This window comes from Zygosaccharomyces rouxii (genome assembly GCF_000026365.1).
Source record: "Zygosaccharomyces rouxii strain CBS732 chromosome F complete sequence".
Lineage (NCBI taxonomy): Eukaryota > Fungi > Ascomycota > Saccharomycetes > Saccharomycetales > Saccharomycetaceae > Zygosaccharomyces > Zygosaccharomyces rouxii.
The window spans coordinates 469627-485152 of NC_012995.1; the positions used below are offsets into that span (position 1 = coordinate 469627).

General features: G+C 39.0%; 8 protein-coding genes across 8 annotated transcripts; 3 read left to right on the plus strand and 5 right to left on the minus strand.

Annotated features, from left to right (window-relative positions):
* Positions 1 to 45: 45 nt before the first annotated feature.
* Positions 46 to 2916, plus strand: UFD2 (ubiquitin-ubiquitin ligase UFD2; the record flags this gene model as incomplete). Its single annotated transcript, XM_002497399.1, has 1 exon — positions 46 to 2916. One exon carries the CDS (start codon positions 46 to 48, stop codon positions 2914 to 2916), a length of 2871 nt encoding a protein of 956 aa, XP_002497444.1.
* A 63-nt stretch (positions 2917 to 2979) lies between these two features.
* RPL35A (60S ribosomal protein uL29) lies at positions 2980 to 3420 on the minus strand (the record flags this gene model as incomplete). The annotated part of the gene is made up of 2 exons (XM_002497400.1): positions 2980 to 3339; positions 3418 to 3420. 2 exons carry the CDS (start codon positions 3418 to 3420, stop codon positions 2980 to 2982), a joined length of 363 nt encoding a protein of 120 aa, XP_002497445.1.
* A 612-nt stretch (positions 3421 to 4032) lies between these two features.
* ZYRO0F05742g (uncharacterized protein) lies at positions 4033 to 4578 on the minus strand (the record flags this gene model as incomplete). The annotated part of the gene is made up of 1 exon (XM_002497401.1): positions 4033 to 4578. The coding sequence occupies one exon, from the start codon at positions 4576 to 4578 to the stop codon at positions 4033 to 4035; it is 546 nt and encodes a 181-aa protein (XP_002497446.1).
* Positions 4579 to 5514: 936 nt separating this feature from the next.
* Positions 5515 to 6528, minus strand: NUS1 (ditrans,polycis-polyprenyl diphosphate synthase; the record flags this gene model as incomplete). Its single annotated transcript, XM_002497402.1, has 1 exon — positions 5515 to 6528. The coding sequence occupies one exon, from the start codon at positions 6526 to 6528 to the stop codon at positions 5515 to 5517; it is 1014 nt and encodes a 337-aa protein (XP_002497447.1).
* Positions 6529 to 6786: 258 nt separating this feature from the next.
* ZYRO0F05786g (sugar porter family MFS transporter) lies at positions 6787 to 8934 on the minus strand (the record flags this gene model as incomplete). The annotated part of the gene is made up of 1 exon (XM_002497403.1): positions 6787 to 8934. One exon carries the CDS (start codon positions 8932 to 8934, stop codon positions 6787 to 6789), a length of 2148 nt encoding a protein of 715 aa, XP_002497448.1.
* Positions 8935 to 9433: 499 nt separating this feature from the next.
* Positions 9434 to 13282, minus strand: SEC31 (Sec31p; the record flags this gene model as incomplete). The annotated part of the gene is made up of 1 exon (XM_002497404.1): positions 9434 to 13282. The coding sequence occupies one exon, from the start codon at positions 13280 to 13282 to the stop codon at positions 9434 to 9436; it is 3849 nt and encodes a 1282-aa protein (XP_002497449.1).
* A 926-nt stretch (positions 13283 to 14208) lies between these two features.
* Positions 14209 to 14484, plus strand: COA4 (Coa4p; the record flags this gene model as incomplete). Its single annotated transcript, XM_002497405.1, has 1 exon — positions 14209 to 14484. The coding sequence occupies one exon, from the start codon at positions 14209 to 14211 to the stop codon at positions 14482 to 14484; it is 276 nt and encodes a 91-aa protein (XP_002497450.1).
* Positions 14485 to 14613: 129 nt separating this feature from the next.
* On the plus strand, positions 14614 to 15285 carry SCM3 (Scm3p; the record flags this gene model as incomplete). The annotated part of the gene is made up of 1 exon (XM_002497406.1): positions 14614 to 15285. One exon carries the CDS (start codon positions 14614 to 14616, stop codon positions 15283 to 15285), a length of 672 nt encoding a protein of 223 aa, XP_002497451.1.
* Positions 15286 to 15526: the final 241 nt, after the last annotated feature.

The following is a 15526-nucleotide window of genomic DNA, read 5'->3' on the forward strand; positions in this document are numbered from 1 at the left end:
ATCTGATTAAGCGTTTACTGTGCCCCCCTTCTTCTGTGAATAAAAATGTCGAGTATTGAAGACATTTTGCAAGTTACTTGTAACAATCAGGATACGAGAGGATACAGTTTAGTACAAACTGAAGATATCAGTGGTGATGGTGCGGGATCCTTGAGAGTGGAAGATGTAGATGCAGTCCTTTTATACCAGCTGATGGAGAATGAATCTCTTACAGAACCATTTGCATACTTAAACAGCTGTTTCCAAAGATGTCAGCAACAAAAAAGATTGAACAAGAACGGTAGTCCATCTTTGGGTGCTGTTTTCCAGGAAATTGATAGATTGGTCGTTGGATATGGTCTTGTAACCTTACAAGTGGAATGTTTTAGTCCGAATGGTGATTTTATGTCATATGTTAAGCAAATTGTTAGTGATGTGGACAGATACATTGACTTCTTATCGCAGTTGATCCAAAGATCTATAGTGGAAGGAACAGTTATGGAACTTTTGGAGGGGTTTTTCCCCACGCTATTGAGATTTATGAGTCAGGAATTACAGTATTTTGATTTGAATGATTCTTCGATCTACAATGCGGTTTTAACACTTTTTGAAATGTTTGTCACTTTCAAGCCTATTGCCGCTGTTTTCACACAAGTAACCGGGTTTTTTGGCGATTATGATTGTAAACCCAACGATTTCGAAAAGACAACGATTTTGGGTCCTATCTTAACTTTATCTCCTCTGAACCCCAATGTGGCATTGAGAAACTACGGTGAGAACTTGGAAAGAACTCAACAGCAGAAAAACATCATTCATGAATCGTTACAGACAGAGCATAAAGTTGTGGTGGAAAGATTGTTCTTTATTCTCGATAAGCTCGTAAGAGGCTCCTCGACTTCAAGGGAGGATATTATGGGTTATTTCTCCAGAATTGTCAATAAAAACCATTTGCGTAGAGGTGAACATGCAAACCAAAATACGTTGGCATCGAATGCATTTATGACTAACATTACTTTGATTTTAATCAAATTTTCAGAACCATTTTTGGATGTTTCATTCAAAAGAATTGATAAGATCGATGTTAACTATTTTAACAACTTAAATCTTTTCATTGACCTTTCAAGTGAAACTCGTGTCAATTCTGATTTCAAAGAAGCAGATGAATTTTACGATAAAAATAAGAAAGATGAAGATTGTAAACCAAATTTTATCTCTGATTGCTTTTTCCTAACAATGACTTATTTACATTATGGTATTGGCGGTACGTTGTTATACGATGAAAAGATTACGCCGCAGGTTAAAAGGTTAAAACAAGAGATCGACAGGATAAAGAAAGTTTCACAATCACAAGATATGTTTGCAACTTTTGCATCTGTACAATTGAAGCAGATGGAAAAATCCTTAAAGATTACTCAAAGTATCAAGGATGCCTTGCAGGGATTTTTCTCTCATAGATATTTACAGTTAGAGGTCTTTGATTTCATCTGTGGTGCCTCTGTGTTTTTGATGAGGGCTATTGATCCCGAGCATCTGTTCCCATCAAAATATTTCAAGTTACCTTTGATTCCAGATCAGGTTGGTGTGGAAAACGTGGACAATGCAGATTATTTAAGAGCAAATGCTCCTATACCTTTCAAATATTATCCTGAATTTGTCATTGAAGGTCCTATCAACTATTCATTGTACATTTCTCAATACAATACTTCCCCCATTTTCAGAAATCCACGCCTTTCATCCTTTGTCGAATTGGCAACTGCCATTTTACGTTGTCCCGAATTGGTATCTAATCCACATTTGAAAGGTAAACTGGTTCAATTACTGAGTGTCGGTGCCATGCCACTAACTGATGATTCGCCTGGATTCATGATGGACGTTTTTGAAAATGATACGTTTGTCTCTGATCATCTGTTGTATGCATTTCTCGATTTTTATGTCATTGTGGAAAAGACGGGGTCTTCTTCCCAGTTTTATGATAAATTCAATAGCAGATACAGCATTTCAATTATTTTGGAACAGTTATATTATAGAATACCCAAATACAAGGCACAATTAATCTGGCAGGCAAATAACAATGCAGATTTCTTTGTTAGGTTTGTTGCTAGAATGTTAAACGATTTAACATTTTTATTAGACGAAGGTTTGGGTAATCTAGCTGAAGTGCATAACATCAGTATTGAATTAGAAAATAGGGCTAAAGGATTGCCACCAACAAGAGAAGAAGACGACCGTGAACTACGTTCTAAATATGCATCCGCAGAAAGGCAGGCTAAATCATCTTGTGGATTAGCAGATAAATCGATTACACTTTTTGAACTTTACTCAAAGGATATTCCCAACGCATTTGTAACGCCTGAGATTGTTGATCGTTTGGCAAGTATGTTAGATCACAATTTGGGATCATTAGTGGGACCAAAATGTGGCAAATTAAAAGTTAAAGATCCTCAAAAATTCTCATTTAACCCTAAAAGATTACTCAAATCTTTGACTACGGTTTACATCCATCTTGCTGATCAACAATCGTTTGTGTCTGCCGTCGCCAAGGATGGCAGATCATTCAGTAAGGAATTGTTTGAAAGGGCAGTTCACATTTTAGCTATGAAGATTGGATTGGTTAGTGATGAATTTTGTCACAAATTATTAGAATTTGCTCAAAGAGCTGAGGAACAAAAGGCCGCCGAAGAAGCAGAAGATTTCGGATTCGATGAGGTTCCTGACGAATTCTTGGATCCACTTATGTTTACCATAATGAACGATCCAGTTATACTTCCTGCATCAAAAATGTCAATCGATAGATCTACAATTAAAGCTCATCTTTTGAGTGATTCTACGGATCCATTCAATAGAATGCCATTAAAGTTAGAACAAGTTACTCCTAATCATGAGTTAAAACGACAAATTGAAGAGTTTAAACGTCAAAGGAAAGGAAACAACGTATGATTGATTAGATTATACACTATATGTAAGAAAAAACTGAAAAATCCTTTATAAGCTCATTTTGATTTAAGCTTTGATAGCGAATTTTCTTTGAGGGAAGTTGATTTCTCTCTTTCTTTGCTTGAGGGTAACTTGGGAAGCTTCGTGCTTAGTCAAAGCTCTTCTCAAAGCTCTAGTCTTCTTTGGTCTCAAATCCTTTGGTTGGAATTTCTTACCTTTGTACAATTGTCTAACGGCTTCTCTTTGTTGTTCGTTGATGATAGTCAAGACACGGGCGATATCTCTTCTAACAGTCTTGATCTTTGGTAGAGATGGTCTTGACAATTTTTGAACCTTCAATTCGGCCAACTCCTTCTTCAAATCGACCAATTGAGATTGAAGTTGCTCCTTGTTCTTAGTTCTTAGCTCGTAAGGTTTCACGCCGGCCTAATAAAAAATAACATAGTTAGTACTTCCACTCACATTTAACTCCTATACTTTCATTCTAGCATTACTTTAACATACCATCTCGATGCTTTGATTGATTAATACCTATATCACCAACGATTTGGAACAATTCACCTGTGTTTAATCAAGTATACTTTGTCGAATGACAAAAGTTGAGTCGGGTCACTTCGCGATGAGTCGGTTGATGGAATGGAAAGACGAAAGAGAAAAAAAAAGATTTCGGATTCTTTGGGAGAAATTCTCCCGAAGTTTGTAAATGTGTGGGTTTACAAAAAGATGTAAGGTTGTTGTAGAGGATGTACGGAGTTTGAAAACAGTCAACTTTTCCCACAATCTATTTTCTTTGTTATTCATTATTCGGAGCTTACGGACCTTTTCGTGTAATACAGTAATAACAATGGTAGTAATAATATTGTATATTGTTATAGTATATTGCATACTTAATGATTCGTTACAATTACTTATGGCCTAATTCACAAAGATGGGGCTAGTAAAAAAAAATAGTAAAGAAATTAAATCCTAATTCAAGTTCAATTGGACTTAGATTTAGTTTAAAGAATAATTGTTGAGTAAAAAAAAGAATTCATTTTTTTCTTTTAAAACCGGTATCAACAGCTGCATGCAGTGCTTTCAAATACTTTCTTTTCTTTCTCTTCTTCCTTTTCAAATTGCTTAAGATTGGTTCTTCAAATTGTTACTTAGCCATTCCAAACCTTCGTAAAGACCTTCACCAGAAGTGGCACAGGTAGCTTGGATGAACCAAGGTCTGTTTCTGATAGAATGTAGACCTAATTTTTCGGTAATTTCTGCTGCAGACATAGCTTCTGGCAAATCTTGTTTGTTTGCAAAGACCAACCAGACGGCATTTCTCAATTCATCTTCATTCAACATTCTTTGCATAACTTCTCTTGCTTCAGTGATACGAGATCTATCGTTGGAATCGACAACGAAGATAACACCTTCTGTGTTTCTGTAGTAGTGTCTCCACAATGATCTAATTCTGTCTTGTCCACCCACATCCCAGACGGTAAAGGAAATGTTCTTGTATTGAACGGTTTCGACGTTGAAACCAATGGTTGGGATTGTTGTGATAACTTCACCCAACTTCAACTTATAAAGAACAGTAGTCTTACCAGCACCATCAAGACCCACCATCAATATACGCATCTCTTTGTTACCAAAGAGGTTACTAAACAACTTTGATGCAAAAATACCCATCTGTAGTCGAAAGTTAGTATTTTGTCTGGCTCAATTGGAATTGAGCAGTCAATGGTATTGAACACTAGATGTTATTTCTTATTGCCTCTCTTTGTCAATCTGCCTCCGTAGGTAATGACTCATGACTGGTTGACAGGTGGACTTTAGGAGTAAGGCACCCAAACAAAACACAGAAAATGAATGGAATTCTCCACTGGTCGATGATACAACCATCGCAATTGGTCTAATTGTCACGGTGTATCATTGTAGAGATGCCAATGCACCTGTATCAACTATTTCCGTAATCACCGAAGACCAAACAGTCAAATACCAGTGACAACGTGTCAATAGCAGAAATAACAAAAACAAATATCCCACACATAAACGCACATTGGGAGAAGAGGTGAAGAGACATAAGCTCTTAACACTTGTCACACATAACAATATACCAACCTTTCCTCCCCTAAGTAAACATCAAAAATTTCAATACCAAAATTACCAACTGCTCAAAAATCGAAAAAAACAAATGATTCCATTCCAAGTGAAATCAACCCTATACATACCTTTTCCGCACACCTTTTGACACTTCAGAGTTTAGAAAAAAAAATCAACAAGACCAGATAATCCCTAAAGACCCTGCTGTCCCTCTTTATACTTTTCAGATATAGACAGGAGTTGGTAGTAGAAGTGAAAGTAAAACGTAGAGTCGAATTGCCAAAGATCGATCGGCACGAAAAAATAAAAAAATAAAAAAAAAAAAAAAATTTAAGACTATTCGTATACAGTTACCACAATACGCGTCAACGCGTCGAAACTTTACGTGTTATTACTACTAGTATGATTATTGTTATTACTCTTAGGATGCAAAATCGAACCAGTTGGCGCCTAGATAGGGGTTTTAATCGTATTAGCGAGTTGCCAAAATGGTAATCGTGTTTTTGGATGATGCGCGACGGCTCATTTTCCGACGTTTATCTTGCAGTTCGAGTACTTATGCAACCCTCTAATGAATATCGAATATGCCACTTGGTTGTTGTCTTGCTCCCAGTGAAATTCCGTTAATCTGAGGTGCCATGGTGGGAAACCTTGTAAATCTAGTGAAGGTCCGAAGTAGAGTAGTAAATCCGGTTCAGGTCCAACTAGTTGGGTTAATTCCTTATCCATTAGTCTCATTGTAATATCTTCTGCCTTTAATTCTTTAGATTTTGTCAATTCCGCCATTGTCTTTGTTAAATCAACAATAGTTTGCCTACCGTCTCTATTGCTTAACAAAGAAATTTCTAGCGAAACCTTGTCGCTGTCATCATTACTGAAATAAACCTTATTCTTGTGTGGGATCCTTAGGGCAAATTTGGGCACATTAGAAGGTCCAAAATATTTACTCAGTTTCGCTCTAATCTCTTCCCTGAATTCAAGCACATTTTTCTTTAAAATCCCATCAAAATCATAAAGTATTAAATGTTTGATACCTGCTGAAACCGTCCAACATACAACTTCGCTACCGTCATTCATCAACCCTTTGGCACCACCACCAACTGATCCGGCTGATTTCATCTCTAATATGGCAGCTAGTCTATGTGGGATTTTGTCCAATTTGGTAACATCTTGTCTAATCAGCTGTGGTGTGTTAGATGGATTGTAAATCACATTCCAAACCCTTAACTTCATCGCATTGTACTCATATTGTAGGTATCGAAATGATCCAAACACTAAGTACATCCCCACCAGTAAGATTTTACAGATAAAATATTGAATTCTACCCATTTCCTGATTCCAAAAGGCGTTATTTTTAGGCGTCTTGATATTTTGATCTTCATCAAACGCTACTGAATGGGCAACTGCTTGGAGGGCCTTTAATCTAGAGGGACCTTTCAACACACTTGCCTCTGGTGGCGGTACTCTATTATTCGATACATCCACATCCTCCCCTCCTAGGAGGCGTGCGTTTTCTGCAATTTTCTCTGAACTCATGAAAAACTCTATACTTCCTGGTAAGTATTTGGTATCTTCTGTAATCGTGGCGATATCGAGTCTCACGTAGTATATAACTCCCTTTCCTAGCCGCTTGAGAAAGTGACAAGTAATCGTATAGAACGTTGTACCCGCCAAGCTTTCACGGATGTTTTGGAAAAAGGTTACTTCGTGTTCGGTGACAATAATACAGCTAACTTAAAAGAAAATATCGTTACTACGTTAATTATAACTACTATAGTCAGAAATAAATGATCGTTAATGTCCCGCTTGATCTGTTGAGTTTGTATGACTCTCCATGAGATGAGCCATGTACTCATTGATGCTCGACATGTTTTTATCGATGCTTCTATGAGAAGAAGGCCCGCCTTCTGTATCTTCTTCATCGCTTGAGTCGCTTGGTATTGAAGGTGGTCCTCTTTTATAAGTATTTAGACCCAATCCGTTACCCAAATCGACATAATTCTGTGATAAATCATTAAATTCTGTATGTGGTGATTCATTGGTAACTGTTGCCTCTTGCTTGGTATTCATTATCGTTGACGCATGTTCATTCATGTGTACAGGTTCCGGAATGTGCATATGCTCATGCTCATAAGGTGAGTCTGAGTATTGTTCACTATGGAGTTGGCTCTCTGACTTTGAGGTGGAATTTAGAAAATCGCTTGAGGATCTCTCTCTGATAATTTTATTCCATTTGGTCGATTGGAAACTGCTTGGACTCTTTGCGTAAAGTTCATCAATTTCTTCTAACGTTAAACCTTTGGTCTCATAGATTGCAAAATGGACTAAGATAACGGCCAGGGCATTTAACGACCCCCATATGAAAAAAATTTTGGGACCCATAGACGAAGTGTGATTTCCTGTATCCACGATGTAAGGGGTAATTAGTGAACAGATAAAATTTACCAACCAGTTGGAAGCGGCACAGATGGCTGTGCATTTGGATCGTATTCCCAATGGGTATAACTCAGCTGAAATAACCCATACGCAACCACCCCAGGTCGCAGAAAATGAAGCGATGAAAAGACAAATGAAAGCTATCATAACTTTGTTACCAATGATAGAATTTGTTGAAGTGCCCACTATTGCAATAATAAAATTACACATGGTCATCATTATCCCACCGAAGATTAAAACTTTCCTTCTACCATAGTATTCCACTAGGAATAATCCAGGTATATTAAAAGCAACATTAACCGCGTAAGTAATAAATGAAACCAAATAAGCTCGATGAACGCCGGTTTTATTGAAAAAGTTCACACCGTAATAGAAAAGAAAATTAATTCCTGAAAATTGTTGAGACGCCTGCAGTGAAATGCCTGAAAGCATTCGAAGAGTCTGTTTAGGTCTTGTCTTACTCGATTTGAAACAATCTAGCAGTGTTGAAGTGCCAAACGATTTTTCGTAGTCGTAAGTGGCTTTAATCTCAACTAGTTCTTCTAGAAGACCAGAATCCGTTTGCGGTACGCCTCTCAAAAATGATAATGATTTGGCAGCTTTATCCAATTTATCCTTAAGAACATAGAATCTTGGGCTTTCCGGGAAGAAAATCATGCCAGTAGCTAATATGGATGTCCATACGTATTGTAATCCAATCGGAACCCTATAGGAAGCAGGGGCATCTATTTGATTGGTTCCCTGTGATACTGCACTTGAGACTAATAGGCCCCATGTAATTGCCCATTGATAAGTGGAAATTATAGCACCTCTCAAATACTTATGAGCAGCTTCACTTTGGTATAATGGAACTACAGCAGAAATCAACCCAAGCCCTACTCCTGAAATGACTCTACCTGCCACTAGCAACTGCATGTTAGTTGCAGCTATTTGTAAAGAATTACCGACAAAGAAGACACTGACAACACTCAAGATAATGGTCATTTTTCTACCACATGAATCAGACAATAGAGGTGCAGCTAGAGCACCTACAACAGTACCCAATGATAAAAACGATACTATAATTGATTGCTCCTTAGTGGTAAAATAAGAATGATTGGGACTCAAATGGTGAACCACATACTTCATGTCTAAAAGACTATTGATCAATCCGGTATCATATCCAAATAAGAACCCACCAACTGCCACAAAGACACCAACTAGAATACTCATGAATTTCGATTGGGGTTGTGGTGGACTTATGAAAAGCGTCGAGCAAACTTCGTCGTCTTCTCCAACAACATCTCCCGGAATATCACAATTGTCTGCTACGGGCAAATTATTCATTTGATATTCTTCATCTTCTTGTTCTTCCTCTCTTGTCGTAGATCCACTTGTCCCAAGTTCGAGCCCATTGTCCTCTCGATGTCCTGACAAACCTTTAGAGACCTTACAAACTGCATTCCTGAGAAAACCTCTTTTCTCAGAGTCTAATAACTCCGCCTGTGTATTAACTTCGTCACTCATTTATCTTGTCAAACAGCAGTATTGCCTGTATTTGGTCCATATCAGATAGATGCGATGCCCTTATAATGTCGAACTCTTGTCAATGACGAATGATGGATGGGATCTAAGTATGAAACTATAGGAACTGAGAAGCAATGAATGGCTGTCTTGAGTTCACAGCAAATAAACCTATCAAACTAATCTTCTGATTCTGGATGATCAACTAAACTGTCGATCTGTTGAAGACTGCCAAGTGAATGTTTATGAAAGTTGACTACTTTCGTCATCCGTTGTAGTTAATTCTCGCTTGAGTGTTCTAGCCATTGAAAAAAATCTGGGGAAGTAAGGAACGTGATATTGAAAACTTTCTAGAATAATCACGACAATTAATAGTGGTAATAATGAAAAATGACTACAGGAGTTAAGAAAACTGTCGATGATTCGTTATTTCTTGTTATTTAATATCTCTCTTAATATTCTTTATTACATACCAATGTACAGTGCAGTTAAAAACTAAAATTCAATTAGATGTAGCTTCTGCTAGGGCTATTAGTCTCTTGACACCTGTTAGCCAGTTGCCAGCTTCCGTTGCATTGTTTGTAGAGATATCTACAAAGACTTGCATGGCACTGCTGTAATCCTTTGACTTTAGTTGACCCACAATCGTATGTAGTTTATCAATAGTTGGTTGGGTCAAAAGATCTTGTTTTGCCAGATGGTTAAACAAAATGTTTAATCTCTTGTCACAGTCTTTTATTTGCTTGCTGTATTCCTTGGGGGTTAATGGGGTAACACGGGCAAGTTCTTCCTTAAAGTATTCAACAATTGCTTGTTGATCTGCTGGAATGCTGGCAGGTGCAGGGGTTGGTACGCTCTCTGGAGTAGTAGAGTTCGTGGAACTTGGTGGTGGGGCTGTAGATTTTGGAGGGGCTAAGCCGGTAGGTGGCGCTGTTGCAGCCGTAGCGACTGGGGCCGCTGCAGCCGCATTACCATTGGACAAGGGAGCCGCAGATCCGAGTTCGGTTGTTCTCTGTACGGACTCTAATAGGTTACTAGCATTCTCCAAAGTAGCGGTAGGGTGGTTCTTCTTTTTCAAGTTCGTTGGTGGAGGTGGTACTACCGCTGGTGCTGGTGTAGCGGTACTACTCGTACTGCTGGTTCTAGCAGGAGGGATAGTACCAACTGGTGTAATTTGCTGAGGTGGTGGTGCATAGGGGTTTTGGCGTAGCACTGGTGAAGGTGCGGTACCACCTGGTGCATAAGCAGTGAAAGGAGCTGTTGGCGGTTGTGTCACAGGAGCTGTATATGCACTAGTTCTGGGGGTAGAAGGTCCATTTGCAGCTTGAGCCTGAGGAGCATATGGATTTATTGCACTCGCCTTAGGGGACATGTTACCTACTGAACCAGTAGAAGAGATGGAAGCCATTCTACTACCCTTTGGTGGTGGAGGTGGTAATGGGGAGGATACGGATGGCCCTCTTGAAGAAGATCTGGCGGAACGTGGTGGTGGTACATAAGGCGTACCTGCACCAGCCACTCCTGGAACTGCACCAGCAGCTGGCGCAGCCATGTTAAGTGGTGCCACAGAAGGTGCCTTCGCACGTTGTGGTTTTTCCTTAACGTTTAAAGGCAAATCGTTCCAACCATCATTAGCCTTCTTGTTTAAGTGAGGAGCCTGGCCAGTCTTGATATTTGTTGGTGGGGGGTTGGCGACTGCGGCACCCGGTGTGCTACCCAAAGCTGTTTGTGGTGATGATACAAAGTCAGGGGTTGGCTTCACATTCATCGGAGTGTAAGGTGAAGCATATGGGTTTGTTGGCAGATTAAAATTCGTTTGACCTGAAGATGGAGTTACAGGCGCATACCTACTACCAACGGCGGCTGGGATTGTTGGAGGAGGGGCATATGGGTTAGGCTTTGTAATATTGGCGGCAGCAGGGGGTGCAGCTGTTACAGGTGCTGGTGTGGCAGCTGCAGGTGGAGCATAAGCTGATGCAGCGGTAGAATTGGTACCAGTAAATGCGGCGGTAGGGGGTACGGTTGGACCTGCTCCAAATGCATAATTTTGTTGTGAGAGAGCCACGTTATTTATAGCTGGTGGCACACCGTATGCAGGCTTTCTAGTGGTCGTAGTTCTCGTAGATTTACCTGATGCCAAAAGAACACGTTCCTTTTCCATCTTAACATCTTCATTGTTGCCCGGTAGAGTTTCCAGAATGGAATGGGCCAACTCGAAGCTACCGCTTGCGCAGGCTAAGTTGACATATTCCAAGAATTTGGAAACCAATTCTTCATTAGTAATGGCGGTTTCATTACCAACAAATGTAGAAAACACAGTGAATCTTTCGACAAATTCAGTGAGAGCTTCGGAGTGGGCCTCATAAAGGGAAGGCTTGTTCTTTTGAACTTTTGTTTCAATGGTTTGGAATTCTTTTAACCAAACACTAGCAACCTTATCCAAAGAGGAAGCAGCCAAATAAAGAACTAGAGAATTCTGTCTATCACCGGCCTCTAGCAATCTATCACCTAGAGTACACAATTTTTGATTCTTCTTTTCAATGTCATTATCGTAAAATCTCATGACAGTTCTTGCTGCATATTTCCATTGGGAAACGTCTAAGTTTTCCACCAAATCCTCAGAATCTTTCTTGGAGATGGAAAACAAAAATCTTGAAAGTGCTGATTGCTTACCATGTTTAGCAAAGTAGGCACCCCTCACCGTATCTTTCAAGGCTTCATCATTGGAGTCCAATGCAATAAGTAGGGCTTCTTGTAGAAGATCCTTGTCCAAAGAAGTGCGAACGGCAGATTTCGTGTCCCCTTCCACCAAATTTCTACCAATTTGCTGATCGACTTCAGTGCTTAATTGGAAGCTACCCTCAGGAGTAAATGCAGCTTCGATGTTGGCAAAGAAATTTGAACCATCGTCTTGATCTTCAGATTTCTTTTCCTTTTCCTCTTCTTCATCATCGAATGCGAAAGTCTCTTTCAGAAATTCAGCTTTACCATCCATAGCCAGTTTGTCTAGTAGGTTCCAGTCCTCCTCGCTAGTACTATCAACAGCCTTAGCCAATCTTTGGTTAATCAAAGGTGTATAATTCTTAGATTTGATGGCTTCGCCCAATGCTGTGTTCTCCTGTAATCCTGGTAAGGAAGGTTTGCTAATTGTCACACCTTTACCATCGGCAGTAATGTTAACCAATTTACCACCAAAAGCCCATTGAGCTGCTGGGGATTTGTTAACATACCAAGATGGTGCCTGAAGCTGGAATAAAGTAGGTTTCTCGTTGGAATCCTCTTGAGAAACATGATTCCAGAAATCCAACTCTGATTCTCGTTGCTTAGAGGCGGTTTGCTCTTGGTCTAAAGTATTGACCAAGTTTTGCAAAGTTTGTACTTGAACCTTGTTGTCAAATGAAGCAGATGCGAAAATATCTGGTGCCTGACTGGCAAACTTCGTCTTAAACACCCAATTGCTGCGTGTGGGGAATTGCGTTAGTTCTTGACCTTCTTGAGGATTCCATAGTACCACGGTATTATCACGACCACTAGATAATAAGAGGTTTTCATCTTGGTTACACCAATCTAAAGACAAAACTCCCTTTGAGTGACCTTGAGATAGCACTTGCAATGGGGTGTTGGCATTTCTTAAATCCCACACTAAAATAGATGGATCGTTATCGCTACCAGTAGCAGTAGCTACTCTGGTAGAATTTTTAGGATGCCATTCCACTACAGATAATGGAGCTTTGAGACCAGTATTTGGTGAAGTGTAACTTAGATGAATAACTTCCTTTTTAGCCTTTAAATCCCAGATAGAAGCGTATGAAGTAGATCCAGCCGAGGCAAACACATGAGCTAGGGATTGATTCCAAGCCAATGAGGTTATTTCTTCCACAGGTGTCATTGAATTTCCAGGTGTCAATGGAGTATAATCATTTGGATTCTCTAAACATTTATTCACATCCCAGATGAAAATCTCACCTTTGGTACCACCAGTTGCCAAAACGTTGAATTGCTTGGCGTTAAATCTTGCAACTTTGGCAGTGGTTTTATGGCGTTGAAACTTAGCCTCGGATTTTAAAGAATCAGCATTGTATGAGAACAGTTCTACAGATCCATTGTCTAATGCACCTGCAATAATTTTGTTGTCATGGGACCAATCCAGATCATTAAATTTAGCATCCACGCTTAGAGAAGTCTTTGGATTAGTAGCATCTGGAGATAACAATGACCATAGTTCTAAACTAGATTCACTGGAGAAGTCTGCATCGACAGTTCCCGACGCTGTACCTGTAACTAACGAAGGGATCTTGTCGTGGGACCACGCAAATGTCGCGGTTCGTGAATAATCAGCAAGCTTAACCATCAAGCCTCGCTTTTTTTATCGTTTAATTCGAATTGAAGTTTTGCCAACCCTTGAGAATTCCTAACGGATTAATCCTGGGGAAGGTATAATCCCTTATTGCTTAGATCGAACAGTTGTTTGGTTCATTTTCAAAGAGTCGACCTCTGGAATGTTGTTGTTTGTTGGCCGACGTGTACACAAATAGAGCGGGTAACCCCAAGTTCAATATCATTATCCACGAAGAGTGTCTCTTGCTCGAGGCACGTGACTCTTTGCCGCCGTAGTCAAGATATTTCCGTCGTAGTATTTCTAAAAAGACTAAAAGCATATTTCCAGGTATTTGACTTCTCAGGCGCATATTTGTTTTTTCTTTTCGATATTTTCTTTTCATTTATTTTATAGCGTCAGTCTGTCGTCAATATAAATAAAATAAATAAAAAATAAATAAAAAAAAAAAAAAAAAAAATAATAATAAAATAAAAGTGCTGAGCTTATGTTGGTAAGTATCATAATTCCCAAAGTCCTAGATCTATAACATCTGTATCAATGGCTATCGATTCTTAGGGTCTCTGTGCAATCTTTTATTCATCCCAAGCCAGGAGTATAGGATTTAGCTATCTATATTAAGCAGCGAGCAGTTTGCCAGGCATGTCCTATATTTATTTTAGATTCGCACTTGGTAGACAATGTTAAACCCATCAGTTTCAAGATTTCTCCTGATAATTAGGAATACAAGATCATATTGTAAGAAGTCACTATTGTGTGGTTCAAAGCGTATAATTTGACTATAGAATTTAAATTCAGACAAACATATCTCAGTAGATCATAAAGTGCCTGAAGCTGTTCTTAGGATTGTTTTTTTTTTTTTTCTCTCTTCTATCTTATTTAACAATTAGCTTTCGAGAGGTTACTTCACCGACATAGAGCGTACAATCAAGCTCCCCCTTATGTATTATCAGCCAGACAAACAAAGCATTACCAAAATGTCGACTTCTAAATACCACCAAGAGGCTTTAGAGGAATACAAGGAAGCTAAAGCAGATCCTGATGCTTGGGATCAAAGAATTGTAGATACAGGTTGTTATGTAGAGAATATGGCATTACAGCTATGTCATGCAGATACAGGTGACTGGAAACAATGCACACAAGAAATGAATCTATTTAGAAAATGTTGGGAACAACATGGTAACAGAGAAAGAGTTAAAACTGTAGATAGAAAGTAACCACTACTTTTTACTTTTAGTATTGTGATGCCTTTAACCTGTACCTATAGCTGTGCTTATATAGACGCGAAGCGGCATGAATATATCAATTAGATCTCTACTGTTCAAAAGCCAAAAGAGTGATCCAATATGAGAGTGGGTAAGAAGCCTTCGAAAAAAGCTGTCAAGAAACTTCATGGTGCCATCAAGGGAATTTTAAAGAGAGAGTCAGCTCAACCCACTGAAAATAGGAAGGATGAAGAAACTAATGATAAACGACCACTGATACCTGACATTACAGAATCTGTTGAAGAAGAGAGTACACAACTTGATAAATTCAAAGGACATCGAAATAGAGCTTCTGGAAAGCTAAAGGGTAACAATACTTTTGAGGAAAAAAATGGTATTTTGTATATAATGTCAAAGGAAAACCAATTAATCCCCAGATTAACCGACGACGAAGTAATGAAATTACATAAGAAAGCTGATGAGAACATGAAGCAAGTCTGGAACGATATAATTGCGAAATATGAAGCTGTAGAAAATCAAGGTGATGTGATTGATCTACAAACTGGTGAGTTGATTGAAGATAATGGTCATATTAGGGGAATTTCTCATGAAAATAGCGAAACGAGGTACGCAAGTAGTCTTAAGGGATTGATAGATGTAGAGGAAGATGGTGACGGTTATAGCATTTGGCAAGATGAGGGTGAAGAAGATGAAGATAACGAGGAAGACGATTTTGATTATAAAGAGGAATCAGCCGAATCTAGTCCGGAAAGCGAATCCATAGGACAACAAGAAGAAGAGGCAACAGGATGAAATTGGATATGCTAGAAAGTCTCCAACGGCCAACTGAACATGTAATATGCCCAATTGAATCCAAATTTAGTCTGTTGGAAGTTTAATATAACATACTTTTTATTGAAAATTTGGTTTTTCTAGAAGTTTCCGCCCAACGACACCGAAATTGTATAAATGTTTCTGATGCAGATGGACAGACAAGAAGCCAAGACATCTTGTTCTTCGAGGTCTTCGAGTCAGAAAAGAACAGAACTCAAAC